Source organism: Onthophagus taurus, chromosome 6 (genome assembly GCF_036711975.1).
Source record: "Onthophagus taurus isolate NC chromosome 6, IU_Otau_3.0, whole genome shotgun sequence".
Lineage (NCBI taxonomy): Eukaryota > Metazoa > Arthropoda > Insecta > Coleoptera > Scarabaeidae > Onthophagus > Onthophagus taurus.
In genome coordinates, this window is record NC_091971.1 from 13,420,678 (window position 1) to 13,447,353 (window position 26,676).

At 30.2% G+C, this 26,676-nt stretch overlaps 1 protein-coding gene across 3 annotated transcripts; it reads left to right on the forward strand.

The window, feature by feature from the left end:
• Nucleotides 1–1,994: 1,994 nt before the first annotated feature.
• On the forward strand, nucleotides 1,995–25,816 carry LOC111420199 (uncharacterized). Of its 3 annotated transcripts, none has more exons than XM_023053131.2 (6): nucleotides 1,995–2,337; nucleotides 10,391–10,782; nucleotides 15,946–16,161; nucleotides 16,501–16,539; nucleotides 24,879–25,038; nucleotides 25,095–25,816. In XM_023053131.2, exons 2-6 carry the CDS (start codon nucleotides 10,743–10,745, stop codon nucleotides 25,714–25,716), a joined length of 1,077 nt encoding a protein of 358 aa, XP_022908899.1. In that variant the 5' UTR covers nucleotides 1,995–2,337; nucleotides 10,391–10,742; the 3' UTR covers nucleotides 25,717–25,816. The 3 variants fall into 3 exon arrangements, with proteins under 3 accessions (XP_022908899.1, XP_022908901.1, XP_022908900.1); XM_023053132.2 differs by having other exon boundaries at nucleotides 2,186–2,390; XM_023053133.2 differs by lacking the exon at nucleotides 16,501–16,539.
• The last annotated feature ends 860 nt before the right edge of the window (nucleotides 25,817–26,676 follow it).

Sequence of the window (26,676 nt, forward strand, 5' to 3'; positions counted from 1 at the left end):
TTTTCAAAACGAGTTGGTTCATTGGAAAGAGGACACTCTCATTAACACTTTCTGAAATGTTTCATACTCATATTCCAAGAAATGGATTTTATACGAATTTTTAGAACTTAATCGGCGAAAATTGCAAAATTCGAAAAAATTGTCGATCATTTCAAAAATTTTTTCTGAAGAACTGAAAGTGATTTTTCAAAACGGCTTTTTGCATTAAAAAGAGGATACTTTAATTAATAATTGGTGATATTTTCACAAGGATCCTTCAAGAGATTAATTTTATAGCGAATTTTGAAAATTATCGATGAAAATTGCAACATTGAAAATTTTATCAAAACTTCAAATATTGTTTTCTCAAAAACTAAAAGTTATTTTTCAAAACGGGTTGGTTCATTGGAAAGAGGACACTCTTATTAACACTTTCTGAAACGTTTCATACTCATATTCCAAGAAATGGATTTTATACGAATGTTTATAACTTAATCGGCGAAAATTGTAAAATTCGAAAAAATTGTCGATCATTTCAAAAATTTGTTTCTCAAGAACTGAAAGTGATTTTTCAAAACGACTTGTTGCATTAAAAAGAGGATACTTTAATTAATAATTGGTGATATTTCCACAAGAATTCTTCAAGAAATTAATTTTATAGCGAATTTTGAAAATTATCGATGAAAATTGCAACATCGAAAATTTTATCAAAACTTCGAATATTGATTTCTCAAAAACTAAAAGTTATTTTTCGAAACGGGTTGGTTCATTGGAAAGAAGACACTCTTATTGACAGTTTTGGAAATTTTCATATTCATATTACAAGAAATGGATTTTATACGACTTTTTAAAACTTAATCGGCGAGAATTGCAAAATTCGAAAAAATTTTCGATCATTTCAAAAATTTATTTCTCAAGAACTGAAAGTGATTTTTCAAAACGGCTTTTTGCATTAAAAAAAGGATACTTTAATTAATAATCGAAAGTGTTAACAGCGAGTATTAGTAATGAATGTGATGGTAAATTACAAGCGAAGAGAAGAAAACTAGATGAAACTACAACTAGATGTTACAATGAGGTTGCTAATGACAAACCTGATATAAATAAAGTTGTATTCAATGAAAAAAGTCCTGTTAGGGTGAACTTGATTATTATCTTCAGTGTCCAACACCTAAAAGAGATACTAATTCCTATGTATGGTGGAGTAGGTAATAATGAATTGAGGACTTGAAGTAGTTAGCCACTAGAAATTACCAGTTGAAAATCATTTGGTCACTATTCCAGAAGCAACCCATATTGTGGTTGCTGCTGTTTATAAAGAACTAGAAAAGATCATAAAATTATAACACAACAAACTTTTACTCTTGTTTTTACACCGCTTTATAAGCCGATATTTTCGTTGTCTTTAGAGATAGCGAAATACTAAATAAACCACTAGAAAGCCTTATCTTTTCTTCATCTAAAACCATGGGGTATTGTCAATGTCATGATATCCACAGCGAAAAAAATAAAGAACGTCGCCGTGTACCGAATACACTTCAAAATTATCAAGATTCAAGCTCATGTGCAACCGTTATGGTGTCATAACTTTCTTATATGATACGGATAAAATCTATAGTGAATTGATATATGACTTTAGTAGATTACATAATTATTTTCCCTCAAAAACTGCAACAACCGCGTATAATTACTCAAATTATTTTTATATGATAGGGGGAAAACTCCGAGACCATATAGAAATGTTCCGCTCTATTAAATTTTTTAATAAATTACTTTTTATGAATCATCCTGTATATTAATAACTTTTAATATAAATTGTACAAATAAAATATGTTCATGCATTAGAAATCCTACCAATAAACACCATATGCCAAGGTCTCCAAGATAAAACACATCCATAAAAAGTCAAGAAAAAAGAACATTGTTATATTATTACCAATAATAAATCGCGGAAAAGATTATTTCGCATAAAGCAAAGCTTTATTAAAACGTTTCAAAATAACTGCTCTGATTCAATAAATTTAATATCAACATCAATTGATGGATTATTAATTTTTATCGAGATCATTGAATTAAATTCTTTTCGAAAACAATATTGGCAATAAAAAAAAATAATATCTGCCACAAACGAAAAAATAAATCAAATTGTAAGTGATGCGAAGCACTAAAATACTTTTGAGTCTCTAGACGTGTGTTATAAAGTTGAGAGTCAGTCAGTCAGTCGTTCACCGGCAACGAGTTCAGAGAGTGAGTTAGCTCGTTTTTAAAGTGCTGTGAGCGACTCGTATTTGTAGTTTAGAGTTTAGACTACATTTCGTCGTTCAGACGAGACGTGAACTGAATACCCGACACTATAAAGTGAGTAAACCCAGATCTCGATTTCCTTTAAATTGTAACATCAACTAACTTAAGTAAGTTTAAACGAAAATTTATGTTTATATTTGAAACCGTAACATCGCTCCAAATTGAAAAAAAAAATAACTTTGAAACGCGCCTGGAAATTACAACAATTTCGCGAAAGTAAACAATTAATTCGCAGCACCCATTAACTAAAGTTTACGAGGAACTCTCAAAAAACACACGATTGATTCTGATAAATTGACTTTTTGGAATGTTTAAACTCAAACAAGTTGGTTTTAGAGCACTTTAACACTTTGTTCAGATTCAGTGTGGGAACAATAATAAATAAATTTGCTTCTAAGAAAGAATTAAATCAAAATAATTTTTAAATTTAATTTTAACTTAAAGAATTTAACAATGTTTGTGTTGTTTTTTTTTTAACGGTAACTTCTTGTAACGTGTGGTTAAAGATTTATATCATCATGATTGATAGCATGGTTTATTCTGACGGTAACCCATAAATATATCACTGGACAGAGCCAAAGACGCGTCTTGGCGAAGTCTTTGGCAATAAACATTACAGTTTATAATCCAAACCGTTTTATCTTTTTTTTATGTTTTTTTTAAATTTATATTTAAATTTTTGTCCTAATTTAAATTAACCGAGAAATTGGAGTATTATTAATATTAAATTGTGGAGAAAATTACTGTAATTAAATAGTAAAATTACTATATAGACACACCTACACTGGAGATATCTAAACCTATCATATATTTGACGAGCAAACAATGAGTATGTGTGGGTCGTAAAACATAGAAAGGCAATAAAAAAATTCTACACGTATTGTTGGTTCTTATAAGGAAATAATTAAACTGTCTTCTTGTCGCGGTTTAAGTGAATCGTGGGCATATATCTCCCGTTGTTTAAATTTAGACAAGAAAATAGTTATAAGTTGACAAGAAAAATTATATACATATACAGTAAAACCTCCATATAACGAACCTCTATATGTATATTTAAATATAAACTTGTATATATCGTCGATTTTTATTTTTTGTTAACTCAAATAATTTATTCTTACCTCTCTTACATTTTTGCTCTCAGATGCATAGATATCAAGAAAAATAAGAAAATTTGAAGAGGTAACACCCGGGATTCGGAGAATATTACAAAAAAACTTTTAGAACAAAGTAGTAGCAAATTTTGTTCTTAATAATATTGCTCTCTTTCACTTTTGCTCTCAGATGCGTCAATATCAAGAAAAATACGAAAAAAAGAAAATTTTATGAATTTCGTTGTTGAACGAGTTGTCAATGGTAACACTCGGGAATCAGAGCATGTTATAAAAAAACTTTTGGAACAATTGTTGTAGAAAATCTTATTCTCAATAGTATTGCTCTCTTGCAGTTTTGCTCTCAGATGCACAGATATCGAAAAAAATACGAAATATGAAAATTTTATGAATTTCGTTGTTTTACTAGAAGATAGTGGTAACAGTCGCGAATCAGAGCATGCTATAAAAAAACTTTTGGAACAACAGTTATAGCAAATTTTATTCTTAACAATATTGCTCTCTTACACTTTTGCACAAAGATGCGTCAATAACAAGAAAAATACGAAAATATGAAAATTGTATCAATTTGTCGCTTTTTCAAATTGTTAATGGTAACATTCAGGTAACGGAGCATATTATGAAAAAATCTTTTATAACGAAAGTTGTAGCAAATTTTATTCTTAATAATGTTGCTCTCTTGCACTTTTGCTCTAAGATGCGTCAATATCAAGCAAAATACGAAAAAATGTAAATTGTATCAATTTGTCGCTTTTTCAAGTTGTTAATGGTAACATTCACAAAACGGAGCATTTTACGAAAAAATCCTTTAGAACGAAAGTTGTAGCAAATTTTATTCTTAATAATATTGCTCTCTTACACTTTTGCTCTCAGATGCATAGATATCGAGAAAAATACGAAAATAAGAATATTTTATGAATTTTGTTGTCGTACTAGTTAATGGTAACACTCTGGAATCAGAGCATGTTATAAAAAAACTTTTGGAATAATAGTTATAGCAAATTTAATTCTTAACAATATTGCTCTCTTGCATATTTGCTCTTAGACGAGTCAATGTCAAGAAAAATACGAAAATATGAAAATTGAATGAATTTGTTTCTTTCTCCAGTAGTTAATGGTAACACTCGGGAAACGGAGCATTTTATATAAAAATTTGGGGGACAATAGTTATAGCAAATTTTATTCTTAACAATATTGCTCTTTTGCACTTTTGTTCTCAGATGCATAGATATCTAGAAAAACACGAAAATAAGAAAATTTTATGAATTTCGTTGTTGTACTAGTTGTTAATGGTAACACTCAGAGCATGTTACAAAAAAACTTTTGGAACAATAGTTATAGCAAATTTTATTCTTAACAATATTGCTCTCTTGCATAGTTGCTCTTAGATGCGTCAATATTAAGGAAAATACAAAAATATGAAAATTGGATGAATTTGTGTCTTTTTCCAGTAGTTAATGGTAACACTCGGGAAATGGGGCGTATTCTAAAAAAACTTTTCGAACAATAGTTATAGCAAATTTGATTCTTAACAATATTGCTATCTTACACTTTTGCTTTTAATTGCGTCAATATCTAGAAAAATACGAAAATATGTAAATTGTATCAATTTGTCGCTTTTTCAAGTTATTATTGGTAACATTCAGGAGTGTATTATGAAAAAATCTTTTAAGATAAAAGTTGTAGAAAATTTATTCTTAACAATATATATAATATTGCTCTCTTACACTTTTATTCTCAGATGCATAGATATTGAGAAAAACACGAAAATAAGAAAATTTTATGAATTTCGTTGCTGTCCTAGTTGGTAATGGTAACACTCGGGAATCAGAGCATGTTATAAAAAAACTTTTGGAACAATAGTTATAGAAAATTTGATTCTTAACAATATTGCTCTCTTGCATAGTTGCTCTTAGATGCGTCAATATTAAGAAAAATACGAAAATATGAAAATTGGATGAATTTGTTTCTTTTTCCAGCAATTAATGGTAACACTCGGAAAACGGAGCATATTATAAAAAAACTTTTGGGACAATAGTTATAACAAATTTTATCCTTAACTATATTGCTCTCTTACACTTTTGCTCTTAGATGCGTCAATAACAAGAAAAATACGAAAATATGAAAATTAGATGAATTTATTGCTTTTTCAAGTTGGTAATGTAATACTCGGGAAACGGAGTATATTATAAAAACACTTTTGGAACAACAGTTATAGCAGATTTTATTCTTAACAATATTGTTCTCTTGCACTTTCGCTCTAAGATGCGTCAATATCAAGAAAAATACGAAAATATGAAAATTGGATGAATTTACTGCTTTTTCAAGTTGGTAATGTAACACTCGGGAAACGAAGCATATTATAAAAAAACTTTTGGAGCAACAGTTATAGCAGATTTGATTCTTAACAATATTGCTCTCTTGCACTTTCGCTCTAAGATGCGTCAATATCAAGAAAAATATGAAAATTACATCAATTTGTCGCTTTTTTAAATTGTTAATGGTAACATTCAGAAAGCGGAACATATTATGAAAAAATCTTTTAGAACTAAAGTTGTAGCAAATTTTATTCTTAACAATATTGCTCTCTGGCACTTTTGCTCTCATATACAGGGTGAGTCAATAGTGCGGGGACGGAAGATAGTGGCTATACTATTGAAAATAAAAGAAATGTTTTTATGCCATCATATATTACCATCAAAGCTGTATCGATTAAAATTATTTTCAGCTATACAGGGTGTTTCACTATTCCAGGACCATACTCAACTTCATTTTTTTAAATGGAACGCTATGTATTTTTTTACATATTCTGATTTGCTGTCTTAAATGCTACGACTGCATATCTTGTTTTTAAATTTTGAATGCAAGGTTGCCAAGTTATTATTTTTTTTGTGAAAAAGTTTGAAAATTCAGGTGGTCACTTAAAATTCGTTATCTGCATTAATATTGAATATTGAAGATTGCAATTTGGGGTGTCGATAAACAAAGCTTGGGTCTTTCGAACACTGTTCATACTATTGGATATCATTGTACAGGGTGTTTAGCAAAAGCGATTAATTTATGCAATGTTTGGAGAACCATAACTTTGTTATTTTAAATGGAACACCCCGTATTTTTCTAAGGTTTCGGATAGCCTTATTAATTCTCTTTTATTTTTGTTAAGCATATGATATATCTAATACGTGTACTTTTTGAGAAAATTAGACTGTTTTAAAAATGTCAGTATAAACGTGATTTATTTACAAAATGTAGGCTATGGAACAACATTTTTGAACATATAAGTAAGTTTATGTCGAAAAAGATATAGGTGCAATACACAATATTAAAAAAAATACAATGAAGAATTAAGCAACAACCATTAACAAAACAAAATTAAAGTAAATGTTCAATATAGCCTCCTTGTTGTTGAACACAAGTTTCAATTCGTCTAAGAAATGAAACATTAACGTTCTGCAACATGTTTACGTTTATTGTTTCAAACGCATCGCGAATACGATTCATCATATTTGCTTTCGTCGTTGGTGGTTCTTCATATACCAAGCTTTTTACATATCCCCACAAAAAAAAATCTAATTTTGTCAAATCCGGAGAACGTGGTGGCCATCTAACAGGACCTCCTCTGCCTACCCACCGATCAACAAAAATTCTGTCTAAATGTCTTCTAACTATCCTACTATAGTGAGGTGGCGCACCGTCGTGCTGAAACCACATTCTTTGCCGAACGTTTAGTGGAACATCTCCTAAAAGTGCTGGCAGGTGATTTTCCAAAAAATTCCAATAAGATTCTCCGTTAACGTTTCCCTCGAAAAAATACGGCCCGATCAAACAAGATCCTACTATCCCTGCCCAGACATTTACAGACCATCGATGTTGGTGGTCTACTGGTCGTATAAAATGAGGATTGATAGTATCATAATAATGAAAGTTATGGCGGTTAACGTAGCCATTTTTGTGAAACGTTGCCTCATCGCTGAATAATAGATAATCAAAAAAATTATACTCTTGTTGAACTTTTTCTAATGCCCATTCCGAAAATTCTAGCCTTTTCTGGAAATCAGTTGCATCAAGTTCTTGTACTAATTGAATATGGTATGGATGAAATTTATATTTTCGTAAGATTCTTGAAACAGACGTTTGGCTGACGTTAAGCTCATTGCTTATTTTGCGTGTACTAGTGTGCGGGTTTTCAACTACCTTTAATAATACAGAAAGTTCGTTCTCTTCCCGAGTGGTTCGTTTCTCGCGATCTTTTTTTTCGTATTTGACGTGTCCTGTTCTTTCAAACCTTTCTTGAAGGTTTTCAAATGCTTCAACCCTAGGATGCCTACGCTCTGGAAATTGTTGAGCGTAAAGTCTAGAGGCAAGAAATGGATTTCGCTCTCCCGCACCCAAGAAATATACCATATCAATAAGTTCTTCTTGACTAAAATTCATTTTAATCAAACAACAGATTTTGGAAACACGTTATGAACAAACAAAGAGAAATCAAAACTTAATTGTTTGACACTTCGTATTGCTATAAAAATCTTTTCAAAGCCTACTTTTTTTTAATAAATCACGTTTATGCCGACATTTTTAAAGCAGTCTAATTTTCTCAAAAAGTACACGTATTAGAGATACCATATGCTTAACAAAAATGAAAGATAATTAATAAGGCTATCCGAAACCTTAGAAAAATACGGGGTGTTCCATTTAAAATAACAAAGTTATGGTTCTCCAAACATTGCATAAATTAATCGCTTTTGCTAAACACCCTGTACAATGATATCCAATAGTATGAACAGTGTTCGAAAGACCCAAGCTTTGTTTATCGACACCCCAAATTGCAATCTTCAATATTCAATATTAATGCAGATAACGAATTTTAAGTGACCACCTGAATTTTCAAACTTTTTCACAAAAAAAATAATAACTTGGCAACCTTGCATTCAAAATTTAAAAACAAGATATGCAGTCGTAGCATTTAAGACAGCAAATCAGAATATGTAAAAAAATACATAGCGTTCCATTTAAAAAAATGAAGTTGAGTATGGTCCTGGAATAGTGAAACACCCTGTATAGCTGAAAATAATTTTAATCGATACAGCTTTGATGGTAATATATGATGGCATAAAAACATTTCTTTTATTTTCAATAGTATAGCCACTATCTTCCGTCCCCGCACTATTGACTCACCCTGTATATAGATATCGAGAAAAATAAGAAAATAAGAAAATTTTATGAATTTCGTTGTACTAGTTGTAAATGGTAACACTCGGGAATCAGAGCATATTATAAAAGAACTTTTGGAACAATAGTTATAAAAAATTTGATTCTTAACAATATTGCTCTCTTGCATAGTTGCTCTTAGATGCATCAATATTATGAAAAATACGAAAATATGAAAATTGGATGAATTTGCTTCTTCTTCCAGTAGTTAATGGTAACACTGGAGAAACGGAGCATATTATAAAAAAACTTTTGGAACAATAATTATAGCAAATTGGATTCTTAACAATATTACTCTCTTTCATTTTTGCTCTTAGATTCGTCAAAATCGAGAAAAATATGAAAGTTGGATGAATTTGTTTCTTTTTCCAGTAGTTAATGGTAACATTCGGGAAACGGGGCATATTATAAAAAAACTTTTGGGACAATAGTTATAGCAAATTTAATTCTTAACAATATTGCTCTCTTACACTTTTGCTGTTAGATGCGTCAATATCAAGAAAAATACAAAAATATGAAAATTGGATGAACTTATTGCTTTTTCAAGTTGGTAATGTAACACTCGGGAAACGAAGCTTATTATAAAAAAACTTTTGGGACAATAATTATAGCAAATTTTATTCTTAACAATATTGCTCTCCTTCAGTTTTGCTCTTAGATACGTCAAAATCGAAAAAATAGGAAAATACGAAAATTTGATGCATTTTTTGCTTTTTGAAGTTGTTACAACTTTTGAAAGCGTTAGTTTTAGCAACTTTCTTGTGCTAATTAATAAAGTGCAAATTAAAATCTTGTCATATAACGGACTTTTCCTCGTATTAATCCGTTAAATCGAAGTTTTACTGTATTTGAGGTGATTGACTTTGTGTGTAATAATAAAACATTACAACTCAGTTCAATGATATCATTCTTTCCGCGGTGGTCCCAGTTAATTTACCCATTAAAATTCCAATCAAAATTTCGAGACTTGTTTACAACCCAAACGTTTTTTATTTCGCGCCGCACGATTAGTAATTAAAAAAAAATTCTCACAGAAAACATTATGTATGCTTAAGAGAAATCATTTTATTTGCTATTCGTTAGCACGATTCGTTTTATTCACACCTGGTTCGCAAGTGAATACCAATTATTTATTTCGGTTAAATTCCACACTAAAATAAGTATACTATATATACATAATAAGAAGTTTTATAATCGTTATAACGCAATAATGTATTTTCTCCGGTCTATTTGGACCGAACCCAACGAATTATTTATTTTAAAAATTTATGGGACGTGGTTTGTAGTTTAAACTGTCAAGATGAAATGGCTTCTTACTAATCGTTTTATGTCAAAACTTTTTTTGTAGAGTTTTAATGTTTTATCTCAAAAGAGAACCAATAAAAATAAATTATTTTGTTTAAAGATATCATTTCAATTAGTAGCGAATAAAGATTTAAAAACAAGTAATCAATGTCAATTAAAAAAAAAATAATTAATAATGTTAGTTATCATCTCAAAAACAAACAATTATTTTTTTAATCTTCTTATTTAAATAAGAAAAATTCTCTGGAAATATTTTTTTCACAATATCGATTAAAATGCATTAAAACCACTTAGAATCAACGAATCCATTAAATGAACAAACTAACTTAAGTAATCTATGAGTTTTATATTTAACAAACCGTAATTGTAAATTACCATTACCGAGAATTGAACATTAAGAATTTATGCCTGATTTATTATTCGATCCGAGTTTTAGTATAAATATATTTTTCGATTAACTAAACTGATTCATTTCTAATTTATAGATTCGGATTTCCGGTGAAGAATTTTTTTTAATAAGATGTTAGATTAATCGCGAGGGCAAACGAAACCCCACCGAAAATAAACCGAAGCGGATTTGGGCCACGAACGCTCGCGAGGATCTTAAATATGGGACGCAGAAACTATTCGTTGTCCAACAGTTGAGTTATGGCTTAAGGTACATTAAGAAGTGCAGAAAAAAAACCAAGATTGAATCACTTGAAACAAAAGCCTAAAAATAGGTACCGTTTAGGGAGAAAGAAGTTAATAAATCCACTAAGAATTAGAAGAAAAATATATTGAAAACAAATTGAAGAGTGTATTTAATAAGCCGGAAATGCTTAGTTGCTAAGAAATATGAACCGATTTGTGTTGTTATTTTGGTTGGCGTTTTGCGGTAAGATCAATTTGCAAGAATTTTTTTGCGGCCGTGAGTTTTAACATTAGCATGCTTCGTTTGGTTTGATGAAGACTTGTTTATGGTCTGTTAAACAAATTCACTCGTGTAATTCGAATCGAGGATTGAATTCCAATGCATAAAATACATTTTAATACATTTCAACAAGTTTAAATACTTTTTTAGAGTACTTTTTCCAAAATTATTAGCAATTTTAGTTATTATTTTAGCCATAACTTCCTATAATAGAAACTGTAGTACTTAAACTATACTTGACTATATCTTATTAATTGCACGAGATCCTCAGTTCGCAGACCAAAAATGGATTAAAATTTATGTACACAATAAATACATAGCTACTAAGTATAAATAGACAATACTTATTAGTTTAAGATAAACAATGTAAAAAATTGTTACATTTTAACTGCTTGTTGCTTTAAACCGAGCTTTGATTGACGGCTTCTTTAAAAATTTACGATTTCCATAATGATCCATAATGATATCACAGCGTCGGAAACTGAAAACATTTATCTTTAATTTTTAAACATTTTTATTATTTTTACATTCCACAATAACAAAAAATTAATTTGTTTATACTTTGCATGAATATATCTAAAATATCTTTGCAAAATTCTTCATCTTCTCTCGATGGACCTCAATGTACTAAAACTTCTTACTATTGCTGGTAAAGAAGCAGTTTCCTTCAAAGAATCGTGATGTTAAATTTATTGGACATTGTTTGCCTTGCCAATATTGTAATCCTATGTCACCACAAATGTGTTGGATTTGCACAATCTTTTTTGCAACAATTTTGAATATTCAAAACTAAGCATAAGCCATTAATACTTAATTTTAGTCCATGTTTTCCATTGTTTCACCACAACGGTAGAAGTTTGCCCATTTCCAAACGAAAATTAGGTAGTGCATTTAGGATCTTGACACTTATCTTTTCTGAGTTAAGTTTTTTTAATGAGTGAAATCCTAAAAATTTGTCCTTGGTCGTATAGTTTTTGCCAATGTATCAAATGACGATGGATATATGTCCATTTGTTAATAAATAAGACATTTGTCTTTAGACAAAATAGAAAAAGCTTTTATAAGTAGGAAGAATATGTTAGCCGTGATTGGAATTGATTAAAAGTTAAATTCTTTAAACTTATTTAAAATCAAAATTTATTTTATTTTTATTTTATTGGAGGTAGGTCTGGCCCAGGAATGCTTGGACACTATAAACAATCGTGTCCATACAAAATTGGCGGCAACCCAACAACTGAAAAAAAAGAAGCTGGGGGTAAAACTGTCGTCTTTTATGTGCTGTGTTTTTTGTTTCTGTATTACAGCAGGAGATTTATTAGAGATGTTTTATAAAAAAAAAAGTAGACCTACATAGCTTAAACCTAAATTTTCAACTTCGATTTATCTCAACCCAAAAGCTTCACAAAAAGGAACATTTTGTATCCTTTATCATTTAGTTACCTTTTCTTCTTTTGGAATTAGTAATTAATGAAACATTGTCTTCTTCATCTTCACTAACCATCGTTTTAGAGAGATTTTATGTTGAGGTATTATCATCAGTTCATCATAGTCACATCATCACTCCATACATGGCGGTATTGGCAAAATGTTGCTTTTTCTATACAATTTATGCTGCATTTCTTTAACATTTCATTACCCCATGTTATTGGAATTGTGTTAAACAACATACCTCATTGCCCTATATTTTATACTAGAGAGTATTGTGGATAACATCTTTGATAGTGATGAAGAAATGAAAGTTGTGAAAACTGTAAAAGCTGTAAAAGAAGTACCGATACATTCTATTCCTGACGGCACATGGACATTTTTAGCCTTCTTTTTTCCATCAATTTTTGAAATAACGATTTTAATAAGTTAACAACACAATTTTAAGATCAATATTCTGCGAATTATGGTTTCATTCTTGTGGAAACCTGGCGTTGGTTAGACTGTGAGATTATTAGTGCAGGACAAACTCATTACAACTAATTTTGACAAAGATTGAATTACTGTACATTATTCGATATTTTAATGTCGATGTTGCAAAACTTTTGTCCAGAAAATACTCTAAGAATAATCAAGTGTTCTTTATGTGGGACTCAAGCATCTCTTCTTAATAAACTAAACTAATGGTTAGTATTTCTATAAAACCTACAAGATTACGATAATCCCAAGCGAATCCAGCCGAACCCTATGTCTTCTTTAACCTAAATTGAATCGGATATCTTCATGAAGTCAACATAACTCAATATTGTTGTGGAATGGATTTTTTCGATTATTTATTTATTTATTGTATGGGTGTACATGGTAATGACAGTATGGGTACAAAGCATAAGACATAAATGTGACACACATAGAGTATAAAACAAAATATAAAATACACGTACAGAAAAATAACAAAAAAATATACTGGTATAGTTAACATAATGTTAATTGTAACGTTGTTAATCCATAAGGTCGCAGTTTTGAAGTTTATTTCATTTTCTCTCTGCCATACATTGCGTCCGGAGCTTTGTTCCATTTATGGCGTGAGTATGGCATAAGTCATTCTTCGAATCCTATTAGCGTTCGTCCAGATACGGCAGAGCAAGTCAATATCAACTAGCTGGCCAGATATGTTCAGGTGTCGGCTCATTTCGGAGGTAACGGTTTGGTTCCATATCAATTCCTAATGTTAAAGTTCCCATTATGTAGAGTCTTAACTATCCTTCTCGCACGGTATCTAGATTTAACCCTGGTCAATGAGGCCGCTTGGGTGGAGTTGTGGATTGGGAGTTCTCCATTGTTCAATATTTTTTGGTATTCTTGTCCAAAGCGTCCTATCTTCAGCTTGGGCAGGGAAATGAGGTTGAGCTCAGGAAGCCAGTTTATAGGAATATAGGAATTTTATACAGCCAGTGAATACTGGAGTTTAGTTGGGCATTTTAGCTCTCAGTATGTTGATTATTCAGCCTAGGGCTGAGTATCGCAGTGTTGTATCTGCTGATTCTCATCGTGTTATATAATTTCTGAACGATATTATTTGTTGTGTGTAGAGGTCAGTCACAACCAGGTCCTTTTGAGTTGGGTTGTGCGCAACAGATTGACCACCAAACCGGTTTTTCGGTTTCTTTTGAAGGCAATAATTGATAACATTCAAAATTCGTTATAAAATTCATTTCTTGAAGGATCCTTGTGGAAATATCACCAATTGTTAATTAAAGTATCCTCTTTTTAATGCAACAAGCCATTTTGAAAAATCGTTTTTAGTTTTTGAGAAATAAATTTTTGAAATGATCGACAATTTTTTCGAATTTTGCAATTTTTGCCGACTGAGTTTTAAAAATTCGTATAAAATCCATTTCTTGGAATATGAGTATGAAAATTTCCCAAAGTGTTAATAAAAGTGTCCTCTTTCCAATGAACCAACCCGTTTTGAAAAATAACTTTTAGTTTTTGAGAAAACAATATTTGAAGTTTTGATCAAATTTTCGATGTTGCAATTTTCATCGATAATTTGCAAAATTCGCTATAAAATTAATTTCTTGAAGGATCCTTGTAGAAATATCACCAATTGTTAATTAAAGTATCCTCTTTTTAATGCAACAAGCCATTTTGAAAAATCACTTCTAGTTTTTGAGAAATAAATTTTTGAAATGATCGACAATTTTTTCGAATTTTGCATATTTTGCTGATTAAGTTTTAAAAATTCGTATAAAATCCAGTTCTTGGAATATGAGTATAAAAATTTCCCAGAGTGTTAATAAAACTGTCCTCTTTCCAATGAACCAACCCATTTCGAAAAATAACTTTTAGTTTTTGAGAAAACAATATTTGAAGTTTTGATCAAATTTTCGATATTGCAATTTTCATCGATAATTTGCAAAATTCGCTATAAAATTCATTTCTTGAAGGATCCTTGTAGAAATATGACCAATTGTTAATTAAAGTATCCTCTTTTTAATGCAATAAGCCATTTTGAAAAATCACTTTTAGCTTTTGAGAAATAAATTTTTGAAATGATCGACAATTTTTTCGAATATTGCATATTTTGCTGATTAAGTTTTAAAAATTCGTATAAAATCCAGTTCTTGGAATATGAGTATAAAAATTTCCCAGAGTGTTAATAAAACTGTCCTCTTTCCAATGAATCAACCCATTTCGAAACATAACTTTTAGTTTTTGAGAAAACAATATTTGAAGTTTTGATAAAATTTTATGTTGCAAATTTCATCGATAATTTTCAAAATTCGCTATATAATTAATTTCTTAAAGAATCCTTATGGAAATATCACCAATTGTTAATTAAAGTATCCTCTTTTTAGTGCAACAAGCCATTTTGAAAAATCGCTTTTAGTTTTTGAGAAATAAATTTTTGAAATGATCGACAATTTTTTCGAATTTTGCCGATTAACTTTTAAAAATTCGTATAAAATCCAGTTCTTGGAATATGAGTATAAAAATTTCCCAGAGTGTTAATAAAACTGCCCTCTTTCCAATGAACCAACCCATTTCGAAAAATAACTTTTAGTTTTTGAGAAAACAATATTTGAAGTTTCGATAAAATTTTCGATGTTGCAATTTTCATCGATAATTTTCAAAATTCGCTATAAAATTCATTTCTTGAAGAATCCTTGTGGAAATATCACCAATTATTAATTCAAGTATCCTCTTTTTAATATACCAAGCCAAAAAAGTTCATTTTGTATCTTGGATCCAAATAAGTTGACATATCTTATCAGCTTTCTTATTAATTTCATTTTTATTCAAATATCGCAATAATGTGGCAATGTAGGGTATCACTTCAGAAATTATAACTAATTTGCCGGATAGATATGCCGGATAACCGGATATCCGGCCAAAGGGGATGCCGAATATCCGGTATCCGGCTTTTCTCAAAATCACTATCCGTTCCATCACTACTCTTAAATAGGAGATAAAAACAACTTAGATGTGCGAATTTAACATCACCATCAACCTCTAAACTTAATTCTACAAAAAAATACAACTACTTCATGGTCAAATCTTTCACTTTTATTTCGTTATTGTAATTTTGAGATATTATCTTAATACTCTTGATTACGATAGATCAGTTTTAGATTAGTTTTAATTTAGTATCTTAATAATCGATTTTTTTACATAAACTAATTATTTTTTTTATATTTTTAGTGCCAAAAATTAACGGGGAACCTCACCTTCCAACAGTATTACCATGTTCAGATGGATTTGTTAAAATACACAACTTTTGTTATTATTTTAGCGTCGAAGCGGAGAATTTCGATGGTGCCGAATTTAAATGCAGAGAAAGGAAAAGTAATTTGGCAGTAATTCATAATAAAAGACAAGATAGAGAACTCAAAAATTATTTAATAAAACAATACGCAGGTGATTTTATTGAATTAAACTTTTTTTTCTATCTAAACGTAGTTCAAGTCTTTTTTCATTAAATTCTTCTCTCTATTTGTTGCGCAATTTGCTTTTTTACGATGACATCACATGTTTAGATCACAAGTAACCGTGCCCTAATTTTATAATTTTGTTATTGAACTTGAAATGAAAAGTAATGTCACAAGTAGTTAGATCATTGATGAAATTATCGGGATTTGAATGATCTGGTCGTAAATTCTGGTGTTTATTGCTCTAAGCAAAAAAAAAACGTCAAGTTTAAGAATAGAAATTGTTTATATTTCGAGATCAATCATTTTTTTTGTTCTTTTGCAACAGGAGCTAATGGAAATTTTACGAGTTCACAAGATGTATTAGGTAAGATTTTTTTTTCAAGGGCGGTTTTTTTAATTCTTTTGGATTTATTGGGTGTTGAGTTTTTGAAAGGATTTTTTTACGATCTTTAAGTTTTTCTAAAAACCAATCTTTTTTTTATTAAAGCTTAATACTAACAAGCAATTCAATTTCAAAGAACTTTTGTTTATAATAAATAACAGGTGTTAATCTTTAAATAGGTTTTTCTTAACCTTGACTTCATTAAGATTTATAGACATTGTGTTCTAGATTTCTACAAACTCAGACTGTTTGGCGTCTCTTTAAAACCATTCACTCACAATTAAATTCTCATTCATTTAAATACTAATTTTTATAACTTTAATTACTAACTTTTCCCATCAATAACAATTATTTTGTTATTACTCAGGTGTTATTCACACTAAAATTGTTGAGCAATGAAATGTCCATGAAATAAGGAACTGTTTGTTACAAGTATTTCTTATTGCATAATATAGACGTTAAAATTAAACGATAAAATTGATTAAAATTGTTCCGTTTTTGTGGTATTTGTTATTAAATGGGCGCAAGGCCCAAGGCAGCAATTAATTGCGATTCCTTAAAAATTATAATCAGAGTAATTAAAGTTCAAAAACGGTTTCAGTTGATAACGCATGACAAGGCCGGTAAGTTATTTTTAGTTTCGTTGTTATTATTATTCCTTGAAAATTAGAAATCATTAGATTCGCGATCGTTCCTATGTATATTTATGTTAAAATTTTATTTATAGGATTTATTGCGGAATTAAAACTAAATGGAACGAGTTACATACATCTATGTAGGTTTATGATATACTAATTTTTAGAAGTAGGTGATAAACTGTGTGGATATTTCACAAGTACATAAAGTAGATACACCCTATTTAGGCAATTCTCGTTATGAAAGAGATAGAAAGTTTGTTTCTACAATAAATTTTATTCAAAATTTTGCAATAAAAAAAGATTATCGATTACTTTCATCACGTTGAAAACCAATAATTATCTGATTTCCTCATATTAATTAAGTCGTTAATTAAATATAATTTACGATTTTATTATAAGGAATTTTCATAAATACATAATATCTTAAGAATATCCCGTTAATGGTATGCAATTTAAACCGAACCTGAGTAAAATTTGCGTAAACGCGTGTCAACCAGTCATTAATATAACGACTGCTTTTGCTCCATAAAACGACACCTGATCGAACGACGAGAAAATTCTTTGAGTGTCTGCATACTAAATACGGAAACAAACAAAGAGAAACGATTGTCAAACGAGAATCTTAAGCATTAAAGGCGAGTGTTTGCGAAATTACAAGCCGCAAAACCCGTAATTTGATGTAAATATTCATGTGAAGATGTCCTCACTTACCAGTCTTACAAGGGGACCACCAGACGTGTGACCCTCCGATTTTGAAAAAATTTGGTATAAGGGTAGGAAATTATATTTAAACCTTATTGGTGAAGTACTATTATTAGACGCCTAGTCATTTTGGAGAAAATAAATTTTAAAAATTTTGAAATTTTAAGTTTCGTGAAGTGCGTCTAGTCAACCCTATTGGTTTTACGCTCGTGGCAACAGGTCCGGCAGCTGAGCTAGTTAAGGCGCTAGTTACAGACTGGATGCCCCGAGTTCGCGCCTCGGTAACGGCGTTTTTTTTTTTTTAATTATAAATTTATTTTTACGTTAAGTCGTAATATGGTAAAGTACTGTGAGGTAATATAACACAAAAAACCTTTTTTCTACACCCACATGTATATGTATATGTTCTGTTTTCTGCACAATTGACATAACAAATTACTTTTGAGAAATACTACGAAAAACACGCATTCTTTGTGTAAATACCAAGAGTAAACATATAAGAGTTAAGGAAAGTACAGAAATATATATATATATATATATATATATATATATATTCAAGAACCCTTCTACCATTTAATGGTATAGGGCATCACAAATTTATAAAAAAGACATTTTATTTATACTCACATCAATGTGGCAGGTAAGCAATTGTTAGGGTGATATATATCATAAAAACATTGAAAACATAAATTTTCGTAGCACACTGCGCACCTTAATAGAGTAGGGTTTTTACAAGAGCACGGTTTTTTTAGAACATTAGAATTAAAGCACACTTCATTCACATATAAAAAGACCTCTCTATCATCAGTTAGTTTTGATGCAAACCAAGCATACCTTAACATATTGTTAAAAACAGATGCTGACAACTGATGATGTACAAGAGAGTGAATTTTTATACAATCTTCTCTCCCCGAAATTTCTCGCTTTCTTTCTATCAAAGCGGAACAATTTTGAAGCCGTTTGATGAAGTTCTTAACTTGTCTATAAAAATAAACATCACAAGGTTGGCAGAGGGGAGTACATCTTGCAGGAATCACTTTTAACGTACAAATTGAATGGTGATTATCGTCTTTAAAAATGTCATCATATAAGGATGGATTTGTTTGGCCTCCCCAGGAATCAATTATCAATAAAAACTTTTCTTTTTCTACATAGGGCAACAAAACTTGCGTTAATAATGTTTATATAAAGGAGTTGTTAATTTTCCCGACTTCGAGCTGGTAACAATAACATTTTTATATTTTTTCATACAAGTATTGACGTCTTTCTGCACTCGAGGGCCAAAATCACCTGTACACTCTTGCAAACACACAAACACAAGCGGAATTAATTTTCCTGATAGTGTAATGCTATACTGGGCTGTATAGGTGTGTGTGATTTTGTTGATGTTTCCTTTACGAACAAAAACCGCCTTTGAGCCCTTCTCGTGCAAACATCTATCATATGTCGATTGATATTGACAGCCTAAATAAGAAATAATATAATTTATTAAACCGGTACTACAATTTAAACTTCTTCATAATCGATAGTAAAATTAATTGTAAGTAAAATAAACTTGTAACTGGCCGGTTTGATCCGTATTTATAACTCTGTCAGGATGAAAAAGAAGTATCAATTCCTTAATTACATATTATAGGGGAATATGTAGGCAATATCAGTCATATTCATAGAATGGATATGAAATAAAATTAACCAATCAAATTTCACATTTACAATTAGTACTCACTTGTTTTTAAAAATGTCAAAACCTGTCAAAATAATTGTCACTTGACTGTTAGTTGCATAACAATTAGTTCGACGTTTAGAAAAATGGAAACGCAAGCGAATTTACAATTTGTAGGAAGTAGTGGTGCTTCTGATTGTGAATCTAATTCTATCTATAGTAACAAATCAAAGAAAGAGTTGAAAGGTGCTGTGATGTTTTTGGATATTCTTCTGGAGCAAGGTGGTCTCGTTTCTGCAGAACGACCTGAAGAAATTAGTTATACATCTATGGCAATGGGAAAAAAAATGTATGACATCGTTCTCGAAATGATTGGTGAGAAGAAGTTTATCGAAGTGGAGGAACTAATTTCGCAAGAAGAAAGCGACTCGGAAAATGCCTATGAGGAAGTTAAAAGTGGCGATCCTGCCGAATATGTTCCTGAGGAGAAAAAAAGGAAAGAAGTTGAATACATCTCTTTGGAATCTAAAATAAAAGTAGTAAATTTGGCAAGACAGCATCCCAATTGGACTCTAAAAAGTCTTCAGACTAAAGGCTCCGGCCGCTTAAAAAGCTTAACGTACTTGCAACGCTGGGCAGAAGACGTTAGAAAAGGCGGAACAACAATTGATAAATACAATATTATCGACACGTGGACGTACGATAGATTTTTGGAAAGCAGGGAACAGTCATTACAGGTGACAACTAGAAATCTTCAGCAATGGGCATTGGCAGCTGCAAGTCAATTTGAAGATTTTAATTTTAAAGCTTCTGAAAGTTGGGTGTTGCGATTTAAACAGAAGCATCGAATTCGCCAGAGGAAGATTACGAAATATGTAAGTGCAAAGGAGTATAGTAGTATAGAACAAACTTTGGCAGCAGCGGAGCAATTTCGAAAACAATGTCGGGAATTGATACCTTTTTTTCATCCTGACAGAATTATAAATACGGATCAAACCGGTGAGTTACAAGTCTATTTTACTTACAATTAATTTTACTATTGAATATGAAGAAGTTTAAACTGTAGTACCGGTTTAATAAATTATATTACTTCTTATTTAGGCTGTCAATATCAATCGACATATGATAGATGTTTGCACGAGAAGGGTTCAAAGGCGGTTTTTGTTCGTAAAGGAAACATCAACAAAATCACACACACCTATACAGCCCAGTATAGCATTACACTATCAGGAAAATTAATTCCGCTTGTGTTTGTGTGTTTGCAAGAGTGTACAGGTGATTTTGGCCCTCGAGTGCAGAAAGACGTCAATACTTGTATGGAAAAATATAAAAATGTTATTGTTACCAGCTCGAAGTCGGGAAAATTAACAACTTCTTTATATAAACATTATTTAACGCAAGTTTTGTTGCCCTATGTAGAAAATGAAAAGTTTTTATTAATAATTGATTCCTGGGGAGGCCAAACAAATCCATCCTTATATGATGACATTTTTAAGGACGATAATCACCATTCAATTTGTACGTTAAAAGTGATTCCTGCAAGATGTACTCCCCTCTGCCAACCTTGTGACGTTTATTTTTATAGACAAGTTAAGAACTTCATCAAACGGCTTCAAAATTGTTCCGCTTTGATAGAAAGAAAGCGAGAAATTTCGGGGAGAGAAGATTGTATAAAAATTCACTCTCTTGTACATCATCAGTTGTCAGCATCTGTTTTTAACAATATGTTAAGATATGCTTGGTTTGCATCAAAACTAACTGATGATAGAGAGGTCTTTTTAAATGTGAATGAAGTATGCTTTAATTCTAATGTTCTAAAAAAACCGTGCTCTTGTAAAAACCCTGCTCTATTAAGGTGCGCAGTGTGCTACGAAAATTTATGTTTTCAATGTTTTTATGATGTATATCACCCTAACAATTGCTTACCTGCCACATTGATGTGAGTATAAATAAAATGTCTTTTTTATAAATTTGTGATACCCTATACCATTAAATGGTAGAAGGGTTCTTGAATATATATATATATATATATATATATATATATTTCTGTACTTTCCTTAACTCTTATATGTTTACTCTTGGTATTTACACAAAGAATGCGTGTTTTTCGTAGTATTTCTCAAAAGTAATTTGTTATGTCAATTGTGCAGAAAACAGAACATATACATATACATGTGGGTGTAGAAAAAAGGTTTTTTGTGTTATATTACCTCACAGTACTTTACCATATTACGACTTAACGTAAAAATAAATTTATAATTAAAAAAAAAAAAAACGCCGTTACCGAGGCGCGAACTCGGGGCATCGAGTCTGTAACTAGCGCCTTAACTAGCTCAGCTGCCGGACCTGTTGCCACGAGCGTAAAACCAATAGGGTTGACTAGACGCACTTCACGAAACTTAAAATTTCAAAATTTTTATAATTTATTTTCTCCAAAATGCCTAGGCGTCTAATAATAGTACTTCACCAATAAGGTTTAAATATAATTTCCTACCCTTACACCAAATTTTTTCAAAATCGGAGGGTCACACGTCTGGTGGTCCCCTTGTTAGTTAATTACGGTATAACCTCGATATCGGTATAACGGACAAAATATGTTCGTTATATCCGACTAACACTATTTCCGACTAACATTATTTTTGATACACATCGTCCTTTTGCTTTTTAAACCCAACCCTGCAGAAATGATGGTCGCCAATTTTAATCATTTTTGAATTAATTGGTTCCATGTTGCAAGTTCGAAAAGTAATTTTAATTTATACGGAACTAGTTTCGAGCTACAACACATCCTCAGCCGAATTGTCAAACTTGCTATTAAATCAGGAAAATCATTACTTAAACATTATTTACTATTTATAATTATAATTAAACAACAGAACAGATTAACAAAAGTTAAAATCTTTTATAAAATGACAAATTGAAAGAAAAAGAAATGGCCCGAAGAAAACATCTGTCTAAATAACGTGATTTTGACAATTCGGCTGAGGATGAGCTTGTAGCTCGAAACTAGTTCCGTATAAATTAAAATTATAGCAAGTAAGAAGTTTTTATTTTCTTTCTTATATAATTTTAATCAAGGAAATTAAAAAAATTATATCTCAAGAACGAAATGACATATAATGATGAAACAATTAACATTTCAAAGCAAATTTGATGAGCATTCAATGTGCCATAAATAGTTTCTTATTTCGCACAAACATGGTTGTTGTGATATTTTAAACCCAACTCTGCATATTTGATTATTGTAGACTTGACAAATAGATTTTAAAAGGTTGTATCTCAAGAACTAATGAGATATTAAGATGAAACCACAAACATTTAAAGCTAATTTTATAAGTACTCAATGTGCCATAAATAATTTCTTGTTTCCTAGAAACATGGTTGTTATGATTTTTTAAACCCAACTCTGCACGTTTGGTTATTTGACGAATAGGATTTAAAACGTTGTATCTCAAGAACGAATTGAGATATAAAGATGAAACAAAGAGCATTTTAAAGCTAATTTTATGAGTATTCAATGTGCCATAAATAATTACTTATTTACCACAAACATGGTTGTTATGATATTTTAAACCCAACTCTGCACGTTTGGTTATTTGACGAATAGGATTTAAAACGTTGTATCTCAAGAACGAATTGAGATATAAAGATGAAACAAAGAGCATTTTAAAGCTAATTTTATGAGTATTCAATGTGCCATAAATAATATCTTATTCCCCACAAACATAGTTGTTGTAATATTTTAAACCCAACTCTGCATGTTTGATTATTGTAGATTTGACGAATAGAGTTTAAAAAGCTATATCTCAAGAACGAATTGAGATATAAAGATGAAACAAAGAACATTTTAAAGCTAATTTTATAAATATTCAATGTGCCATAAATAATTATTTATTTCCCACAAACAAGGTTGTTATGATTTTTTAAACCCAACTCTGCATATTTGATTATTGTGGAATTGACGAATAGAATTTAAAACGTTGTATCTCAAGAACTAATTGAGATATTAAGATGAAATAATTAACATTTTAAAGCAAATTTTATGAGTGTTCAATACGCCATAAATAATTTCTTATTTCCCACAAACAAGGTTGTTATGATTTTTTGAACCCAACTCTGCATGTTTGATTATTGTAGATTTAACGAATCATAATTATAATAAACAAGTTTATTGTTCACAAAAACCATCATACATATTCGTGAAAGTACAAAAATTACATATTATATACATTTATGAACAAAAGGTGATGTTCGATAGTCTCCTATCGTTCGTCCACAATCATCCCCTTAAAAATAATAAACATAAACATAGACAAAACAGAAAACAACACGAAAAGATAAGAAGAGATAAGAAAACATGAACAAGAGAGAATTTATGCGTAAATACGGCAGAGCTGAGCTATTAACATCACCTGTAACTCTGAAAGGTGCACTGAGCCTTTGAGAATAGAGTTTAAAAAGCTGTATCTCAAGAACGAATTGAGATATAAAGATGAAATAAAGAACATTTTAAAGTTAATTTTATGAGTAGTCAATGTGCCATAAATAATATCTTATTTCCAACAAACAGGGTTGTTATGATTTTTTGAACCCAACTCTGCATTTTTGATCATTGTAGATTTGACGAATAAAGTTTAAAAAGCTTTATCTCAAGAACAAATTGAGATATTAAGATGAAACAAAGAACATTTTAAAGCTAATTTTATGAGTATTCAATGTGCCATACATAGTTTATTATTTCCCACAAACATAGTTGTTGTGATATTTTAAACCCAACTCTGCATGTTTGATTATTGTAGATTTGACAAATAGAGTTTAAAAAGCTGTATCTCAAGAACAAATTGAGATATAAAGATGAAACAAAGAACATTTTAAAGCTAATTTTATGAGTATTCAATGTACCATAAATAATTACTTATTTCCCACAAACAAGGTTGTTATGATTTTTTAAACCCAATTCTGCATGTTTGATTATTGTAGATTTGGTCTAGTGTTAGTTCTAGTTTTAATTGTTATTCAGCGCTAGACGGTTGTACATATTTATTGAACTAAAAGTAGAACTTACACTAGACCTAGAACTAGAATCATTCAGGGTTAGCCGTCTTAAGAGTCTAAACTCGAATGTTTCTAGTTCTAGGTCTAGTGTTAGCTCTAGTTTTTTAGTTGATATTTAGCGTTAGATTGTTGTATATTGTTATTAAACTAAAACTATTCCACTTTGATGATCCCCTGATTTTTTTTAATTAAACACCTGAGTAAAACAATACATAAAATTTATTAATATAAAGTAAAGAAAAATTAATTTAAAATCTTTTTAGCTTCCGTTCCAAGATGGTTAGGAGGACAATACAATTGGATCAAAAAGCAATGGGTTTGGAGATTAAACGGAAAATTAATCAAATACCAATCATTTTTACCAAACAATAATGCATCCTCTGAATGGAACTGCTTATTGTCCCATCCAAGTTACAATTTTAAGTAAAAACTTATTAATATAATAATAGAATTTTTAATATTTATCATTAACATTTTAGTTGGATAGGAAGTAAATGTTGGGAAAAACAATATTTCATCTGCCAAACACATTTGCTTCACCCACAATTAAAAAATGCCACCCATAAAAACCAACCGGGTTATTACATAGTAACACCATCACCCCCAAAAAAAGCAAAACCGAAGATATCAATCGTTTGTCCAAGAGATTTTCAACCAATTGGAAGGAAATGTTTTAGTTTTAGTACTGAAAAAGAAACTTGGCAACAAGCTTATCATAAATGTGAAGATAAAAGATCGCAATTGGCAATATTTCGAAAACCGGGTCAAAATAGAAAGTTAAAATTGCATGCGCGCAAATTAAGATTGTTCGAAGATGTTTGGTTGGGTGGTCGATACGATTGGAATCGTAAAAACTGGAAGTGGGCTAAAAATGGGAAAATAATCCAAGGAAGGACGCCCCAAAAAGATCAAGATTGGACGTGTTTAACTTGGAGCTATAATCTAGATACGTACGGTGCCGAAAATTGTTTAACGACTCAATATTATTTGTGCCAAACTCAACCCGATATTATTCAAAAGAAAAAAGAAAAGAAAATCAAAAAAGTTGAATTTCGTTTTGAACTTTACAACAAAACAGATTCTACGAGACATTACGATTAAATAATATTTATTCTATATTTTATTTTCAATACTTCAAATACTCATTAATCTTAATTATTTCATTTTATCTTAGTTAAAAAATTATATTCTTTATAATATATGTTTACAAGTTTTTTTTGTAATACTAATTTAATATTTATAACGATTTTTGCAATAACAATTATATACTTTAAAAAAATTATATGAAATGAAAATTGTTTGATTTTAAACCTTTCTTAAATGTATTCAGTTCAAATAAAAAAGATAACGCCTTTAAAAATAAGTATTCTTGGATTTGATTCATAAATTTATAACATATCATACTACTGAAATAGAGATGGCGTTTAAAAAGAAATACAGCTGAAAATGTTGTACTAACCACTAGTATTGTTATTACGAATTCTGTTAAATCAAATTAAGTAATGTCCAGAAAAGGCTATCGCTATAGCATTGGCATGTTGCTACTTGCACAACTTTTTGCGATATAAAATTGCGATGAAAATTTTATCAAAACTTCAAATATTGTTTTCTCAAAAACTAGAAGTTATTTTTCAAAACGAGTTGGTTCATTATTACTTAATTAGTGAAAATTGCAAAATTCGAAAAAATTGTCGATCATTTCAAAAATTCATTTCTCAAAAACTAAAAGCAATTTTTCAAAACGGTTTTTTGCATTAGAAAGAGGATACTTTAATTAATAATTGGTGATATTTTCACAAGGATCCTTTAAGAAATGAATTTTATAGCGAATTTTAAAAGTTATCGATGAAAATTGCAACATCGAAAATTTTATCAAAACTTCAAATATTGTTTTCTCGAAAACTAAAAGTTATTTTTCGAAATGGGTTGGTTCATTGGAAAGAGGACAGTTTTATTAACACTCTGGGAAATTTTTATACTCATATTCCAAGAACTGGATTTTATACGAATTTTTAAAACTTAATCAGCAAAATATGCAAAATTCGAAAAAATTGTCGATCA